The 18,836-nt window shown below is 44.3% G+C and overlaps 2 protein-coding genes across 6 annotated transcripts in view; one reads left to right on the top strand and one right to left on the bottom strand.

Annotated features, from left to right (window-relative positions):
* The first annotated feature begins 312 nt into the window (after positions 1 to 312).
* Positions 313 to 8,913, top strand: LOC136435851 (uncharacterized). 3 transcript variants are annotated; one of them, XM_066429567.1, is made up of 4 exons: positions 313 to 3,571; positions 5,371 to 5,607; positions 6,506 to 6,603; positions 7,187 to 8,913. In XM_066429567.1, exon 1 carries the CDS (start codon positions 462 to 464, stop codon positions 2,598 to 2,600), a length of 2,139 nt encoding a protein of 712 aa, XP_066285664.1. In that variant the 5' UTR covers positions 313 to 461; the 3' UTR covers positions 2,601 to 3,571; positions 5,371 to 5,607; positions 6,506 to 6,603; positions 7,187 to 8,913. The 3 variants fall into 3 exon arrangements, with proteins under 3 accessions (XP_066285664.1, XP_066285665.1, XP_066285662.1); XM_066429568.1 differs by having other exon boundaries at positions 313 to 5,127; positions 5,158 to 5,607; XM_066429565.1 differs by having other exon boundaries at positions 313 to 5,607.
* A 6,410-nt stretch (positions 8,914 to 15,323) lies between these two features.
* The window catches only part of LOC136435845 (arylsulfatase B-like), a 32,890-nt gene continuing 29,377 nt past the window's right edge, over positions 15,324 to 18,836 (bottom strand). For 2 of the 3 annotated variants that reach the window (XM_066429558.1, XM_066429556.1), the window contains exon 10: positions 15,324 to 18,272. The gene's annotated coding sequence lies outside the window, so the exon portion shown is untranslated. The remainder of the gene's footprint in view (positions 18,273 to 18,836) is intronic. The other variant, XM_066429557.1, reaches the window with a different exon arrangement.

Genomic DNA, 18,836 nt, shown 5'->3' with positions numbered 1-18,836 from the left:
ATACAAATGACATACACATTTGCATAATATATGCTTGGACATAAACACCTTTATCTAGCTTACACATGTTGCAATATTGACAATCCTATAATTTTCCAATCAGATGAATTATGGTTTTTAGCATTAATTATGCACATTAGGAATTATATTATTAATAATATAGGTATCTGTTGATGATCCACTTTCCATAAACTACAAAAAATTCATGTATTTGAGTCTGATAATGGAAAACACTGCAAATATAGATTTTCCTCATTAGCTATGCAAATCAAGTTCTAATTAGCATAATTTGCACTTCATTGTGCATCTCTCACTGGGATGCCTGAACACCGGCTCCCGGTCCATCCGCCTTGACGTGGTGTGAGAGCCCGAATGTACCAATCTCCTAGTCCTGGGGTAGGTGGAACGTTCCTACTCTGTAACCTCGAATGAGGGGGTGGAGATTGGGTAGTCGCTAAAGGATGGACCATCAGCATGTCAGTTATGCTGCGAGGTGGCAGCCCCACCAGCTGTCTACGCCAGCGACGGGTCTACCCCCCGTCATGGCGGAACTTAACCTTGTAACGACGACGACTAGGAGAAATAGGACTGACCTCTCTCGGAATCGACCACTGCGCGTCACTGATAAGCGAGTACTGAATTTCGGAGATAAGGTTCGTATTGGAACTTGGAACGTACAAACTCTTCTTCGCACAGGATATGTAACCTTATTGTCAAATGAATTGTCCAAATATGACCTCAGCTTAACCGGTCTCTGCGAAACCCGATGGCCTGGATCAGGAGAGACCATCGCCGGGGACCACACTTTTATATGGAGCGGCCCAGAGCAAAGAACCGGACTCTACGGAGTAGCCCTAGCCATCCCCTCACGCCTGAGAGGATCGCTCATCAGCTGGAAACCCATTTCTGACAGATTACTCACAGCTCGTCTTATACATAAACATGGGAAAATGACCGTCATTGTCGCCTATGCACCTACTGAGGTCGCCCTGGATACTGACAAGGACGTGTTTTACGACCAGCTGCAAGAAGCTGTCCTGGATGCCCCACCACATGACATCACTCTAGTTCTCACAGATGCTAACGCCACCCTGTCAGCCAACTCACGGAACCCCTCTCAGCAGGATGTGATTGGCCCCGTCTCCGTGGACACGACCACCAACAACAATGGCAGCCGCCTACTGGAGCTCTGCAGAGCCACAAACCTCTGCATTGCCGACACATGGTTCCCGCGGAAGAGGATACATCACTGGACCTGGTATAGCCCTGATGGGAGAACCAGGAAAGCCATTGACCACATCCTCATCTCAAGCCGCTGGAAGTCCTTTGTCACCAACTGCAGAGTGTACAGAGGCGCCCAGCTTGGCAACACTGACCACCGACTACTAATGGCCCACATGAGGCTCAAGCTCAAGGCTGACCCATCTACCAAACGACAAGTCCGCCTCGACTCCACCCGTCTTAAGGACCCTCAGATCCAAGAGACTTTTAAATGTGCTATTACCAACCGATATAATGCCCTAGCCCCAGATGAAACGACGGATTGGGAGCGTTTCAGATCAGAAGCCTTCAAAGCAGCTGAAGAAGCGATAGGAAAGAGTAGACCTTTTCCTAAACAACCATGGATCTCACCAGAAACCCTCGACATCATCGACCGCCGGCGGGATGCTCGCCTCCGAGGTGACCTGAAAGAGTACTGCCGCCTTAACGGAGCCCGTAACACATCTATCCGCCAGGACCGCGAGAAGTACTGGACGGACCAAGCGACTAAGCTAGAAGCTGCGGCAGAAAGGAACGACCAGAGACAAATCTACAGACTCCTTCGCCAAGCCAAGGCTGGCCCTCGACAACGTAGCTTCCTCATTAAGGATAGCACCGGCAATATTATCTCCACGGAAGCCGACTGCATCCACCGTTGGAAGGAACATTTCAGTCAGCTTTTAAACCATCCCCCGGTCCCCGAGGACCCCATGTTGGCTGAAGAAGCAAATGCGACTGATGGCTCCTACACCGATTGCCTCACTGCCCCCGTGACTCCAGATGAGGTGAAGGCTGCCCTGAAGAAATTGAAGAACGGGAAGGCCCCTGGCATCTGCAACCTCACAGCGGAGATGCTGAAGGCCGGAGGCGACCACATGATCCAGTGGCTCACCCAGATAATCAACCACGTCTGGATCCTAGAGAAGCTCCCCGACGACTGGCGACGGGGCATCATCCTACCATTCTGGAAACGGAAGGGAGACCAGCTGGTATGCAGCGATCAGAGAAGTATCACCTTACTGTCCATCCCTGGTAAGCTGTTCACCCGCATCCTACTCACAAGAGCCATCCCTGCCATCAGGAGCAGACGTCGCCTACAACAGGCAGGCTTCATGCCGAACCGCTCCACTATGGATCACATCTCCGCACTACGCCTTGCCATTGAGAAGGCGCGGGAGTACAGAAAGTACCGGCATCTCTACATTGCCTTCATTGATCTCCGTGCTGCCTTTGACACAGTGGACCACGCCTCTCTCTGGAAGATCTTGAGATTGCTGGGGCACCCCAGAAGACAATCAACCTCTTCCGGCAGATGTACAACTCTGCTGAGAGCTGCGTGAGGGTGAACGGAAAGGAGTCGGAGTGGTTCACCATCAACAGCGGGGTTCGCCAGGGCTGTGTGGCTGCACCGGATCTCTTCAACTGCGTCATTGACTATCTAATGACTAAGGCCTGTGAGCGAGTTCCCGGTGTGTCCTTCGGTCAGTATAACCTGGCAGACCTGGAGTATGCTAATGACACCACCCTGCTTGCTGACTCTCTTGAACGTCTCCGAAAAGCACTCACTGTGTACGACGAGGAAGCCAAGAAGCTAGGCCTCAGTATCAACTGGGGCAAAACAGAACTCATGCACATTGGAGAAGGCCCAGATCCCGAACCACTCGTTTTCAACTCATGCACAGTAAACTTTGTTCCCTCGTTTAAGTACCTTGGATCAATAATATCCAAGACTGGCGACATAAAGCCTGAGGTCAACCAGAGACGTGCCCAAGCTGCCACGGTCCTACAGTCCCTGTGGAAGCCTCTCTGGCGCCACCGCCACATCACACAGCAGACAAAACTGCGCATCTACAACTCCTCTGTCATCCCAGTACTCCTGTACGGCTCCGAAGCCTGGCCGCTTAACAACACACTAGAAGCCCGACTTGATGGCTTTGACAGTCGAGCCCTACGAAGGATAGCTGGCATCCGATGGCACGAACACGTCAGTAACATCGAACTCCGTGAACTGACCAAACAACCACCTGCTTCTCGTCTAGCAGCAATGCGTCGGATACGCTGGTACGGCCATGTTCTCCGCCTCCTACCAGAGCACCCCACCAGAGCCATGCTGGACTTTGATCCCAAACAAGCAGGATGGCGGCGGCCACGGGGGGCCCCCCGTACCCGATGGATGGATGTCGTGGGACGAGACCTGCGGAATCTCAACATCCCGCTATCCCAGGCACCGCAGATGGCCGAGAAGAGAGGAAGATGGCGAGGCCTAGTCAACCTAGTCGGCTCTACGCACTACGTGCAAGAGGATAATTGAGTGAGTGTGTATATCTCTATCTAAGCTACCTGCATACTAAATATCATGTAAATCCGTTGGTCCTTTGTTCAGTTATTCTCCTAAGAAGATTGTCACAAAAACGCCCCTGCAGTTCCAGAGGAAGCTGCTAGGGGGCCCAAACCTGAACCACTTCTTTATTACATCGCAAGCTATCTGCCACCCAAAAATCAAGACCACAGCACGTCCAGGTGAAAAGATACAAAAATTGAAGTTCTGCTGCAGTACCAAGGTCACATACCAGGGGGCCCAAAATCAAACTTGAATTTCGGCTTCACAACACCTGCCCACATACCAAATATCATTGTAATCCATCAAGAGGCTTTTGAGTTATGCTGACTGGAGTGGTGCGGAAACACAAACAAACAAACAGACAGACAGACAAACAGACAGACACACCCAAAACTATATCTCCTTTTTTCATGGCGATAATAAACGTTTTAGTCTATTCTTATTGTACATTGAGGATATTTGATTAAAATTTTTTTAAAAATCACGATGGTAGAACCAAGAGGCGAATTCCACTAGTGGTAGCTAGATGTGAATATAATTTTTATGACGTCATTTCGACGTCGTTCCTGTTTCCATTGACAAATAACGTCTTTGGATACATTTTAATCATACAGAATTTCTATTTTCTATCAAAGTTATATCATGTGCCTTTGAACTGTATGGAAATATCCAATTCGGTGGTTTTCGCCATTAAAATCACATAAATGACGCCTCATCCTGGGCATGACGTTAAAGTGTATCAAGGCAGAGTGGGGAGGTCGTGTGTGGGATCAGTATTGTTCAATCTGAAACCTATAAAAAGCACACAGATTGCCACTACTACTCATTCTGTAACTCGCGATTGCGGTCGGCGCCACAAAACCGAGCGGGCCCTTGAGTTATTAGGGTTGGAGACTCAAACGGCAGTTGCTAGGGGAACTGGTGGATGAGAGCAGCGCTAGGCGGGCTGGCGCGGTTTAAGGCGGACCTTGACTGTACATGAAAACTGATATTTAAGCCAACTTTCCGAACTACGTAAATATGTATTAAAGGTGGTTGAAAATTTCAGCAGACTTTACAATTTCGGAAAGGCAACTGAAAGATAATTTTGACCTTTCCGTAGCCTTTCTTCATTATGTAAAGAGCCATTAAAGTAATTGAATTATTTCAGCAAACTTTACGATTTCGGAAAGGCAACTGAAAGACAAGTTGACCTTTCCGCAGCCTTTCCTCACTACGTAAAGAGCCATTAAAGAAATTGAATTATTTCAGCAGACTTTACGATTTTGGAAAGGCAACTGAAAGATAAAACTGACCTTTCCTTATCCTTTCCGAACAACGTAAATACCTATTTAAGACGCAGATATTTTCATAACCTTCACGCATTGCATAAATGTGACGTAAACATATCGCTTTCATAGTTTAAACATGACGTACAGTCAACAGTGCAATAGTCAAAACCATACACAGTTTCCACTTCAAATTTCTCACCTTACTATAAAACTAGCAGTAATGCAAACAACATCAGTCTGCAAGTGACGGCTGAGGTGTAAAGATGGTATAAAGGTGGTATAAAGGTGTTCTGACCAGGACAGTGACCAAGACAAGTTTCTCTTTAATTATAACGTTATGATAAACTTTTAAATGTTGAGACAACAGATATGGAATTATAGTATGCTGTGGATAAATCTAACCAAGAATACAAAATGATATAAAAACATTGGATTGCTATAAGTCTGATAGACTTACCAAATATAGACTACATTCAAAAGCTATTATAATATCACCAGGCAAACAACTGCAAAGCGCGCCTCGAGGGATTATGAGCTTCTGATTGGTCCAGCGATTGCGCTCAGTCTGTGATTGGTCAGTACCCGCGTGAACACAGCGTGATCATCGCATGTGACAAAATTTCCATACCTAAGACGCGGGAAACAAACTTGTCAGACGTGAAGCAAGGACGTGAAGGTAACCGGTACCACGGCGAAGTGGGCTTCCATCTACAGGTTACAGCCAAGTTTACATAGGTAAGAACCTTATCTGCCAGCTAGTATATGCAATGACAGTTGTGTTGGATGTATGGATGTATGGGTGTTTCACAAGTAACATGATAATATCTGCACCACGTCTTTTGACCTCAGTAACGTTGTTCTTTCAGAACACATTTCCTAAAGGTCACAGTCGGTGAAACAGTCAACAGTGTTGTTTGCTGGGATAAAAGACTAAAATTGCACATCCGCTTCGAGTCCAACACAAATAATTAGAAGACGACTAAATAGAGTTTGCTTGGCTGCCCTCAAAACGGGCCTAAAGTGTTGTCAATCATTATCGCTTTTTTTTTTACCCTTTCTTGTCTGGGGTGAGGTGTCAGGGCGACGCCATTTTGGGTCATAGGTCAATCAGAGCACGACAGACCTGGTCATGCTGCATTTGCGGGAAAACTGCGGGTTTTCTGCTATACCTGATTTGTGCTAAAGAAAGCGCAAATTTTCTGAACGTCCACACATTTCCCAAGTACCGTGTGTGTGGGGGGGGGGGGCTAAGATTATTGAATAATTATGTACTGTATGTTTATTGCGTTAGAATCTTTTACAAACTTCCGTCAAAATGGGGAGGGGCATCGAAAAATTGAGTGTGTACATACGTAATAAGTGGTAGGGAATGTCTAATACATACATAATGGCATGGCATCATAAAGTACATACTTTTTGGTGTTGAATTATTCAGTGTGTGTAATTGACACCAGAAACCAAGGACATTATATCCTTGTAGAAATTTAAAGTGACACTACATGTACATGTGAGTGGATGAGAAATAAATTGCAGTGATTTCTTATTCCCAGGGCTATATGTACATTGTTTTCACCAAAATATAGCAACTTGCAATATGTACTAATCAAAACATTCTGATTTCACACTTCTTTAGGTGTATTCCGGTGCTCTCCTGACTGTTGAATAGGCACACCGACTGTTTGGTACTGGTTGAAGTTCTGTAGGACTTATCTGAGCTGTTGACTGTCAAATGTAAGTTTACTAAAATATTATAAAGTTTGCAAGAAATACTAGCACAAGTTATTTTATTTGTACATGTGTGATAATGTGATATCAGACTACCAGGACTATCTGTTGTTTTCACAAACACTTAAAAGTCATTACATAGCTTTTGTTTATCAATTTATTTAATCACATATATTTTGGGAGGATTAGGTAGAAAGCAGATTGCTAACTAGTAACAATATATATTAACTATATATACAAGGCTAATGCGGATTGCTTAAGGGCTTCCTAGTCCAGTACTCCAGATCTTGAGTTCCCGGGAAAACTGCCTGTAACCATTTGGCATCACCAGAAATTTTAATCCCTGCTTTCCCACCAGATATCACCTACTGGAATCAAATATAACATTTCACAGATATTCGCTACCCCTTCTCATTTCACATGTACTAAATAAACACATGTGAATACACATACAAATAGATACAATGTAGTTCAACAGTAGTCAAGAAGTTTTATGCAATAGCACAAAGAAAGGTGAAATACTTGTCTAACATTGCCAGCTTAGTTTGCATTACACTGTAACCAATGCCGGTGCATTTTTTTCTTGCAGACCCAGGCAGAAAGGTCGAGATCAGCATGGATTTGACTCGCACACAACCAACATACCTCAAATTTTGTGGTCACTGCCAGCAGCATGTACTTGGAAGTACTTTCTTCAACCACAAGCGTAAATACTACAACAAGTCAACCGGTACATGGCAACAAGATCACTGCCTTCCCCACCCCCCCCCTCGGTGGCGGCCAGCATTCTAGACCCCGCATTTAAAAAGATTGTTATTGTCTAAAAATGTTGACACTGAAGATCAAGTAATGTTTGAAATGGTGATCAATTGCAAAAGCATGTTATGCAAGAATATGTAGCTTATATGATGTTGTTTTGTATTATAATTTTTTTGGATTTGTAGACTATTTAGTATGTATATGTGAAGATATAAACATGAAATGTAACACTTGCAAAGATAATGTTAGTAGTAAGTCCTGTCATTAGAAAATCACACATGTAATGGTGTTACTTACTTAAAGGACAAGAAGGCAGGACCCAGGGTTCTCCTCCTATAAAAACTATCTTCTGTCAGGGATTTAGTAGCTAAATTGACTCCAACCCTCATCCCAACATCATAAATGGATTATCCTCTGTAGGGGATCTCTACCCGTCTGGCTCAAAGAACAATAGAATCGGATCAGAGCAGACGACAGGAAATCATTTGCATATTAACTGACGTCTCAAGGTTTGAAAAATCCTGTATTTCTCTCACTTGTTTTTGAAGAAAACATTGTCAGACCAACAAAATAACCCAGATACATGTAGTTGTAACAAAGCTACGTAATCAATACAATACGTAACTTTGCTAGGCAACTTTCCGAAAATCATAACATTGTGTTTTCAACTGTCAAAGCAACCCCTTCAAAGTTGGAATTGTATCTATATTTTCCTCAGAGCTGAATTAGCTTTGATAGCTGATGGTGTCTAGAACTTCTAGAAGTATGACTTATACAATTGTGGTTACTACTTGGTAGTCTAAGAAACCAGTATAGACTCAGGGGCTCTGTAGAAATGTAATACTGACAGACAATGTCTGAGACATTCTACCATTGAGCATGGCAGGCCAGTGTTGTAATTGCTTCATATTCTTGGTTAGGTACTACAAAGCTGACTTGTTTATGTGCAACTATACTTTGGTTCCTTTTATGCACTTTATGATTTAAAACGTGCTGAAGTAACTTCAATACTTGGTAAATTGTCTTAGCCAGGGAGCCCCTTCACTGATGTGAACACCACGGCATTCAGAGGCAGACTGAGGTCTGGGAGTTTACGTTAGCTGAATTTATTGGGTGGTTTTATAGTCCAGCCTTGCTCTTTAAGGGGTAATCACCAGCAGAAGCAAGTCTTCTTGTTCTGTAGTCATACTATTTTTCTGAATCCAAAATATTATTCTTGTGGCAACATGACATTGAATTTGGACGAGACAGCACTTGCAATATAGGGTAACACTATTCTAAAAAACCCCAAGTACAATCCAGATCTGTGTATACCTTTGTGTTGGAATAAACTTTAGCATTGTACTACTAGTTAACGTCTTCTGGTTCTGTGGAAACTTTCATCTAAATGTTTCCTACACCGTTCCATATCTGACTCCAAGAGAAGGACAGTTGTTGAGTTTGCATTTTAAAAGATTGGTATTGTCTAAAAATGTATTCAGTATGTATATGTGAAGATAAAAACATGAAATGTAACACTTGCAAAGACAAGTCAAGAAATAAATTGTTGGAAAGATATATTTGTTTCTGTCATTCATTAAATATTAAGTAAAGGATGCGAAAAGACTTAGGAAAGTTTTCGGTAAACGCATGCTTTCCGTCGAAAAATTTCCGTAAATATTTCTGAAAGATAGTTGTTTACTAAGCCTTTACGGACCCTAAAGGCACGGAAAGGTTACGGAAATAGTGAAAGTACGGACCTAAACGCACCACTGGAAAGGTATCGTTAAGAGTACTTAAAGAATAAAAAAACGTTACCTTTAAGTAGTATTTAAGCATGCTTAAATAGTTGTTTGATAACCCTTTACGGACCCTAATGGCACGGAAAGGTTACGTAAAAAGTGCAAATACGGACCTAAACGCACTCCCGGAAAGGACACGTAAAGGACAACTTTACGTACTCGGAAAGGTATCGTAAAGAGAACTAAAAGAATGAAAAACCGCATTCTTTACGTAGCATTTAAGCATGCTTAAATATCGTTTTTCGTGCTGTGTGTAATCAAGAATTCCGGCAGCTCGCTGCGAGCACCCCAACCCAACCCAGCACGTCTCCATCCTCCATGGTGCCGCTGGAGAAGGCAGGTGCCCAAGTGCGTGGGTCTCAAGGCAGCAACCTGAGATCCACCTTAATCAAACTCACGCAAAGGCTATTCGTGTCAGAACCAACGAGCCTCAACTTTCTTATCATTCTTTCTTACCCTCCTCAAAGTCCCGTGGCGATGGCACTCTGGATGACGGGGACAGGCCTGGTCAGCTGGAAGTCTCTAGTCTGGAACCACACACTGGCGGCGCCTGCGTGTTGGTCGCTCTATTCACGAAGTTGTGGTGACGTGATAGTTCGGCAGCTTCAGGCGTGACTGGGCTGGCCTTTTTAGGAGAACCGCAGCCCACTCCAAGTGGAGAAACCCGTAGAAAAGGTTGGATAAACATCGGTCACCACATCTCTCCCTGACTGGCAGACCGTGGCCAGTGGGGACCTACTTCTGCGGTCAAAAACCGATCGAGAAGAAAACTGAAACTGAACCCTTTCAAGGTGGGAGCGTGGAATGTGAGGACCCTCATGGATAATGATGACACACAACGACCACACCGACTAACTGCCCTTGTGAGTCGGGAGCTTGGTCGTTTTAACATAGACATTGCTGCCCTCTCTGAAATATGACTTGCCGGAGAGGGAAGTCTCTCCGAAGTTGGATCCAACTACACATTTTTCTGGAGAGGGAAGGATGCTAAAGAGCGGCGGAGCCATGGTGTTGGTTTCGCTTTTAGGACCTCGATAGTGAACCGCTATAACCTGGTCCCAACCGCTGTAAACGAACGTCTCATGACCCTACGCGTGCCACTCCCTGACCACAACCGCCTGACTCTGATCTCTGTCTACGCTCCAACACTTGACTCTGAGGATGATGTTAATGAGTCGTTCTACGCTACCCTGACTGCTAGACAGATCACAGACTCCTCATAGGTCGCCTCAGACTCCGCTTGCCCAACCTTCCCCGCCACAACAGACCGGCAAAGAGGTCACGTCGCTTCGACGTCGCAAGGCTGAAGATTCCTGAAGTCAGGGAAGACTACGCCAACCGTCTTACAGAGCTCCAGAGTGAGACTCCACCCCCGGCACAACAACCAGACTCTGTAGAAGCGGACTGGTCTGTGTTCCGCGACAACATCAGCAAGGCTAGAGAAGATGCAGTCGGGTACTGCAGGCGGTCCCATCAAGATTAGTTCGACCAAAATGACTCCAGTATCAAAGAACTGATTAACCAGAAGAGTTCTGCCCGCCTCACATGGGTGAATCGCCCCAACCGCGCCTGCCTTTGACGCTTCAAGAAGGCAAAGCAGGAGTGCCAGCGAAGTCTCCGAGAGAACACGAGACTAGACCGAGACTTGTGAAGATCGTCCTGCCTCCCCCGCCTCCTGGCGGAGTAGGGGTAAGTAGGACTTGGGCAGCTCCCAACCTCCGGTAGGTTCATTCCAGTTCGTTGCAACTGGATGTGGACTGCCAGACTGCCGAACATCAAAAGTCCATAGACTGTAATGACGGGATATCCGCACTCCGCCAGCATGAACTAAAAACTAAACACAGAGTCATCAACGGCCCAATCCACGAGCTGCCCAAGTCCTACTTGCCCCTACTCCGCCAGGAGGCGGGGGAGGCAGGACGATCTTCACAAGTCTCGGCCTAGTCTCGTGTTCTCGCGAGACTAGGCCACTCCGTGAACAAGACGGACAGGAGTCGTCGAAAATTTGGAGGTGCGTATTTCGCTACCCTTTTCTAAAGTAACTGTTTGAAGAATGTTCTTGTAACCTACCAGAATCACAGTGCGGTTTCCGACCTCCTAGTGGTACAACCGACATGATCGTCTGTGCTCGCGTTCTCCATCGTCTGCGCTCGCCTGCTCCAGGAGAAGTCGAGTGAGCAACGACGACCACTATTATTCGTCTTTTGGGACCTGGAGAAGGCATTCGACAGCGTCCCAAGACCAGCTTTGTGGGCAACCTTGAGACGCTTTGGCTGTTCCAACCATTTCAGCGACCTGGTACAGGCCCTTCACGATGGGATGACTGGCCGCGTCGTGACGAAAAACACAATCTCTGACTCCTTCCCCATTAACACTGGTCTTCTTCTCCCTCTACCTTGGGGCTATGATCCACGCGCTCCCTGACACGGCCTCTGGCATCCAACTTCGCTGCCGAATGGATGGAGGCCTCTTCAACACAGGACGCTTTCGTGCCCGTCGACTTTCAACCGTGATCAATGTACGGGAGCTGCAGTATGCAGATGACAACGTAATCCATGTGGACACACTTGACGCCCTCAAAACTACCGTTAGTGCCTTTGACCGTGCGTACTCCCGTTTTTGTCTCACCTCCAATGTTGGGACCAAGATCCAAGACCAAGATCTCTGCACAGGGAGCCCCGGGCCAGCCCTCTCCTGACACGAGCAATGTATGTCTCCGGGACCAAGCCCTTGAGACTGTGGAATCATTCCCGTACCTTGGAAGCTACCTTTCCAACGACTGCACTGCGCAGAAAGACATTGAAAACAGGATTCGTGCTGCACACGCAGCTTTTGGGAGGCTTTCAAAACGTGTCTTCCTTAACCACGACCTCAACCTTCATACGAAAATAATGGTGTTCCAAGCCATCGTCCTCTCGACCCTCCTCTATGGTTCTGAGGTGTGGGTCTTGTACAGGAGTGACATCAAAAAGCTGGAGCGCTTCCAACAGCAGAAACTCCGTGCGATCCTGAAGGTCAAATGGCAAGATCTCGTGACAAATGAAACTGTCCTTCTCGGAGCAAACCTCCCCAGCATCGAGACCACGATGGCACGACATCGCCTCCGCTGGGCGGGACACGTCAGGAGAATGCCCGCAACTCGACTCCCCCGCCAGATCCTGTTTTCGCAACTTGAACATGGCGCACAAGATCCCGAGGAGCTCCCAAGATCAGGCGTCAGCACAGGATAAGTCCATGACACAGGATAGGTTAATAAGGGACGAATGGATTCGAAATGATTTTCAACCTGTAAATGACCTTTATGAAAACCAACGAAATGGTAACATTATTTGCACCATCAATAAGAAAGATTTAGATTTCAATTGATATGTCTCAAGAGCGACAAGAATTGATATTAATGATACAAAACATGACAATTTGAATATTGTAAACATTGGTGACAAATATTAACTATCTATGCTAGTGACACATATTAAGATAATGGTGAATATTATCAGACACACATTTTGTGAATTTAAACACTATTTGCATAATTTATGAGGAATTTCTGCCACAACTATGATATTTGGAACATAGATATGTGTGATCAAAAAACAGGAGACAATTAATTCATATGGATCATTCCAATTAGAAACCTCTTTGCATATCTAATTAGCAACATCTGCACTAGCGTCCATAATTTGGCTATATGAAATCGTCGACGCTATTCAGTGCCCGTGCTTTGTTCGCATCCATCCCGAAAGCGCATGTTGAAATTCAAGTAAAGTACTGCAAGGGGATGAGAGATTTATTTAATAGTACGGCGCACATGTCGATATAAGAAGTGTCCATTCAATTGTACTCATAAGTACTCTTCTTTACTCTCTTTAACACATCTCTTATCGGTTTTCTTCTCCTGCGCTATTTCCAAAGAATGGCATATAGTTTCACAAACAAGTCAACTTCGTCAAAGACACTGAATCGTAGCGAGTGCGTACGTTGTCATTATCCATGTAAAGATCGAAAGTAAGAAAAAAGGATGTACATTTCCTATTTCTGTGACCTCTGCAATTTATGTAAAAGTAAAGGACTTAAAGTCATATATAATGCAATATTGAGATAATTTTAAGTTTCTTCAATTCCACTCTGCTGATGAAATTTTTGCCGTGCGTAAGTTTTTACCGATGCCATGTGCTTTGTAGGCACGTGGCACCTTAGCGGCCGTTTTAATACGCCACGAATTGCTTTTCAATCTAAAGCATGTTGACACCCGATTGCTTGGTATACCAAAGGCGGCAAAGACTTTGTTTCACACAAATCGCTGGTTATCATGATCGCAAATATTGACAAAAACTATACCAAAACAATTAGTGCACAATACCGCATGTACATGAGATCCTAAACGTGCTTAGAAAATCTTTCTCGTTATTCATGTTAATCCAGGGCAAAGACAGATCTACATATGTTTTGAACCGCACGATCATTTTTTCTAAGCCCAGTATTCGTGTTTTTAGACGTTTTTTTCTATAGAACTATTAAAAAGCAAGCAATGGAAATTTGCATCCACATTTACGTTGCTTTGCGTGATACCCACCCCACGCACATCAAAAGTGACCCGCCTGTCAATCATAATCAACATGTGAACTTCAAAGGATGTGTCTTTGCAACACTTACGTCGCACCAACTTACGTCGTTGACCTTATTGCGAACATTATTCGGTGTTTCAAGCGGCCTGTTCGCTGCGGTCATTGACCTGCAGACGTGGAATAATCTAGGTTCTAAAGTTCCAAACGAGTTCTTAAGGGATTCTAAAGTTCTATTATGAGCTTAAAATGGTAGTTTTTTCACTATATCTATGCAGCATTTTTATATAGGGTTAGTCCTATCCAGGGCTTTTTGGGGATATCCGGGACGGAGGGGGGAGGGGGGGGGCGTTTAGGGGGCTCATTCGCCCCCCTCATAACTTCTAAACGGTATTATTTATCATTCCCAAAGTTGTAGGTAGTGATGTTCAAGTAAATGTTTATAATTCCTACAATTTTAGTGACGTTATGACGATATATGACGTACTTATTACTTTATCGATGTGATTTTATTGGCTATATAGGAAATTCCCGTAATATCGAAAGGTATTAAACAAAGTAGTATTTATTGTTCATTTCAAGGTTTACCAAGACATATTACGTAAATTGTAACAACGTTGACGTCAAAATGACGTCATTTAAAGACGTCACGTGTTGTTAATTTTTTTCGACTTATGATCCCAAAAAAACACTAGAGACTAGAGACGTTAATCAAAATATTTCTGGTAAAGAAAATGCCACGTAGTGACGATTTTTAAGGCGAAAAAGCATGTTGATACCTAGAATAGTGTAATGGTCCGTCATCCTGGATTTTGACCGATTACGTCGTCAAATTAGCATAAATTGATAATATTGAATATTGAAAGTTACATCTAGCTACATATGATGCTATGCATGTAGAATAACTAGTGTGGTTTAGCAAGAAAGAATTCCCTAAGAAATATCACTGTTTGTAAAAAAAAAAAAAATTGTATAAAATACCTTTCAGAAACCCGTTGCCATGGCAACACGAAAATAATGAACTTATACTTTTATCTTAATATTGTTTCCAACTCGATTTAAGGAAAAGTCACCACGTTTGGTAGCCCTAGCATTTGTTGTTCGGCAGTTATACGATATCAAAGTTTTCGCGGGCACTTTAAGCCCCCTCCCAAGTCAGGATAGGGTTAAACCATTTTTCCATCTATTTTGGACGGAAAAACGATTGTGCAGTGTCATATGTTTAGGCCTACGAGCTTGCTGGATTTCAAGTTATTCCAAGCTCTAGTTGTCGAGATATTCATGTTTTTTTTCGTTGTTTGGAACGGAAAAAAAGGAGAGGAAACTGAGTAGAAAAGGATGTTTACGTCAGTGAATTTAAACATGTTTACCCCTGTTAAGTTAAACATAATACTTCCATTGAAAGCTGTTAATCGATCTCTATTCAGGGACAACTCGAGTATCGCTGGTATCTAGGTTACCCAACTGTGTGCCAGCTGTGCGCCATTGATTTGGTGATAACTAAAAAAAAAGGGGGTTACGGATCATCATGATTTTTATGTTTAGCCGTACCTAGTATGGCTCAACATATCTTTTTTACTCAGGTTTCTTCTCCTTCTCTCAAATCTTCAAATCGATTCATCTCTGTTGTTGATTTGATTTGATTTATTTGACTGTAAACAGTACAGCCAGGGCTACCCAACTAGCCAAAGGCTATTACAAAGGGTTAGCCCTGGTAACAGTATTCATTACAAACGTTCACAGAGTTCATTACAAACGTTCACAAGGCACACCAAACAGATACATAAAACGCCAAGCTAAATACATAGAAGAAACAAAATTAACAAAATATTTCACAAAACTAAATTAAAGCGCCTAAGGTAAAAAATGCACGAGACTAAATTATATAAAATCGTTGACGACGCAAAGCCAAACCTTAGGTTTACATTACGTACTAGGTTATACAATACATATATCAAATGTTTCAGTCATTATTTACAGAGTATTTGTTGCCGAGTGATGTGCAGAGTTTGTTTTTGAAGGAACTGACGGTGAGTGACGTTCGGATATTACCAGGAAGAGAGTTCCACAGTGAAATCGCTCTACTAAGAAATGTTCTCTGGGATCTGGTAGTCTTGAACGCTGGAATAGTCAAGTGTTCGCTGTTTCTAAGGGGATAGCGGGAGTCGGTGTCAGGCGCACGTGTTCGGGGCAGCAAACTTTGGAGATGCGGAGGGCAGCGTCCGTTCAAAAGTCTGTAGAGAGTCACAGTTGTGTGGAACTTGCGTCGGTACTAGACTGACGGTAGTAATAGTTCGGTGTAGAGGCTTTCGTATGAAGGATACGGTAGCCCGAAGTGGCCGCTGATGATTCTGGTGGTCTGGTATTGGACGGATTCCACAGTCCTTTGATCGCGTTTGGTAAGACCAGACCAGACTATGTCTGCATACTCAAGGTTTGGCCTCACGATTGCCATGTATAGTCTGAGGAGTAGATCCTTCGGTATCTTCTTCCTCAGAGCACATAGCAAACCAGAAGATCGTCTAGCCTTTGTAGAGATTATGTCGATATGGTTTGACCAGGAGGGTAACGCCGAGGTGTTTATGGCTGGTGACAACTTGCAATACAGTTCCACCTAGGGTCACGAGAGGAATCGGTCGTGGAATGGCGCGTGCCGTGATGAACATAGCTTTGCACTTGTCTATGTTGGCTTCAAGTTTCCATTGAGACAGCCAGGTAGACACAGAGCTCAGGTCTCTGTTCAGTGATGCAACTACATGTTGGATAGAGTGATGAGAGGAGGACAGTGAAGTGTCGTCGGCGAATAAATTTGGTTGTGATTGTATACAGCTAGTGGCAAGGTCGTTGATGTTGAGTATGAAAAGCGTCGGTCCGAGGACAGAACCCTGTGGTACTCCGGCTAGGGGAGACTTCCAGTCTGATGCCCCACCTTGGATGACTACCCGTTGGCGTCTCTCGAACAGATAGCTGGAAAACCAGTTGTGCATGGATCCACTGATTCCATACGCTCTAAGTTTGGATAGCAGTCCTGCGTGCCAGACCTTGTCAAATGCTTTTTGAAGGTCAAGGAACACGCATCCCACAATCTCTCCGTCATCCAAGGCTTCAGTCCATTCCTCTATTATTCGAGCCAGCTGTAGCGTAGTGTTGTCAAGAGGTCTGAATCCGCTTTGATGATCTGTCAGTATTGGATTGACATGTGCCGTTAGACGTTTGTTGACAAGGGTTTCTAGAACCTTTGATACAATGCTAAGTAGGGAAATAGGCCTGTAGTTGTTTGTTAGGTGTCGTTTGCTTTTTTCCACCCCGAAGGAACTTGTCCAAGGAGGAGGGACTTGTTGTACAGCTGAGTTAGAAGTCCTGATATAGGATCTGCTACTAGGCGTAGGAGCTTCGGAGTGATATTGTCGGGACCACATGACTTTCCGATTTTGAGGGCACATAGTTGCTGTCGTACCTCGTCAACTGACAGCTGAAGTGAGTCAAGAACTGTTCCAGGGATGGCGGTAGGTTGGAATGTTGGGGTTGGGTCGTCTCTGGCAGGAAGACCTGTCTGTTGTATGAAGAAATCGTTTAGGGCATTGGCCTTTTCATCTGGCGTTTCTAGTGTAACTGACCCGACTTGAAGTGCCGGGATACCCGTTGATGTCTTGCCCAGTGCAGATTTAGCATACGTAAAGAATCGCCTGGTGTTGCCACTCTCCACATCGTTGACAAGGTCCTCAATATATGCTGCCTCGGCCCTTCTTGTTAGGGAGGTCACAAGGTTCCTTTGTCTTTTGTAGGTAGCCCAGGCTACGTCTGTATTTACCCGTTTTGCTTTAGAGTGGAGACGGTGTTTTCGACAGATTGCTTCTTTGACTTGTTTGTTGGATTCATGGCTTTGCTGTTCTGGTAGTCGAACTTAGTTTGTGGGGGATGTGCTGTTTGCAGATTGCAATGAACATGTTATACCATGAATCCCAGATGTCGTCCATAGAGTCGAAGATATAATTAATGTCCCAAGGTGCGTTTTCGATGTGTTCATGGAGAGCCTCAATGTTTGCTTTGTCATATGACCACACGAGGCGTTTTCCGCTGTGCTGGCGTACTTTCAGATTAATTGCGGGAGCTATTGATAGGTGGTCAGAGTCACCAAGAGGAGCCACGGTGCCCGTCTGATAACACATCGCTGGGCGGGAGGTTGCAATCAGGTCAAGCAGGTTCCCTCCACGGGTCGGTTCATGAAGCAACTGTTCAAGTCCATGGTTTAGGAAAACATTTTCTAGTTGCCGGCCTGGGTTGTCAGTTGTGTTGCTGTTTAAACAGTTGCTGTTCTTCGCGTTAAAGTCGCCCTATATGACTTTAACAGCCTGGGCCATGGTTCATGGTTTGCTGCACTTGATCTTCAAAAAGATCATAGAACGTGTCATCTGAAGATGGCGGTCGGTATGAACAGTTGATTAAGAAGTTGTTATTGGATTTTGTTATTTCGCACCAGATGGATTCCATGGCGTCATTTTCTAGATCATTGCGCCTGGCGCAGTACAAGAGATCACTGACATATATCTCTGTTGTTTTTTGACCAAATGAACTGAAATTTGATACAAAGGTAATGTTAGCAAATACCCTTGGCCTTTTTTTCATTTATTCGATATTGACATTGAAAGTGATTTTATTGAGGTTTTTATGACCAATGATGAATATCTTGACCTCCTGTGCCCTCGTATTTCAACCGATTGACCTGAAATTTTCTGTAGATGTGCCGTGAACAAATATTTGAAATACTATAAATCCCATTTTGGGCATAAATCTCTTCAAAACGATTTATTTTGGGCCTTTTCGACAATATTTGCGACTTCTGTCACTTTCAATACTACATACAGTGTTGGTAGTGACAGCCAATGGGAGCACTGCATTAAAAAACCTGATTGGACAATTGAGTTTATCTTGCATTTCTGGCGCACGTGTGCTAGTTTGCATACCAAATATGGTCTGGAAATGCCTAGGACGTGTGATAACATGGCTCTGTTCACTCTTTTTATAACAAAGATACAAATCACCAGTTCCTATGTATTAAATCAAAACGATGTGAAATTCGGCATGTGTCGGCGTAGCATAAACAAACGAGGATTAGAATTTCACTGCAAAAAAACGC

This window comes from Branchiostoma lanceolatum, chromosome 5, assembly GCF_035083965.1.
Source record: "Branchiostoma lanceolatum isolate klBraLanc5 chromosome 5, klBraLanc5.hap2, whole genome shotgun sequence".
Taxonomy (NCBI): Eukaryota; Metazoa; Chordata; class Leptocardii; order Amphioxiformes; family Branchiostomatidae; genus Branchiostoma; species Branchiostoma lanceolatum.
Note: the sequence above shows the minus strand (reverse complement) of the source record. Positions and strands in the feature narration are given on the sequence as shown.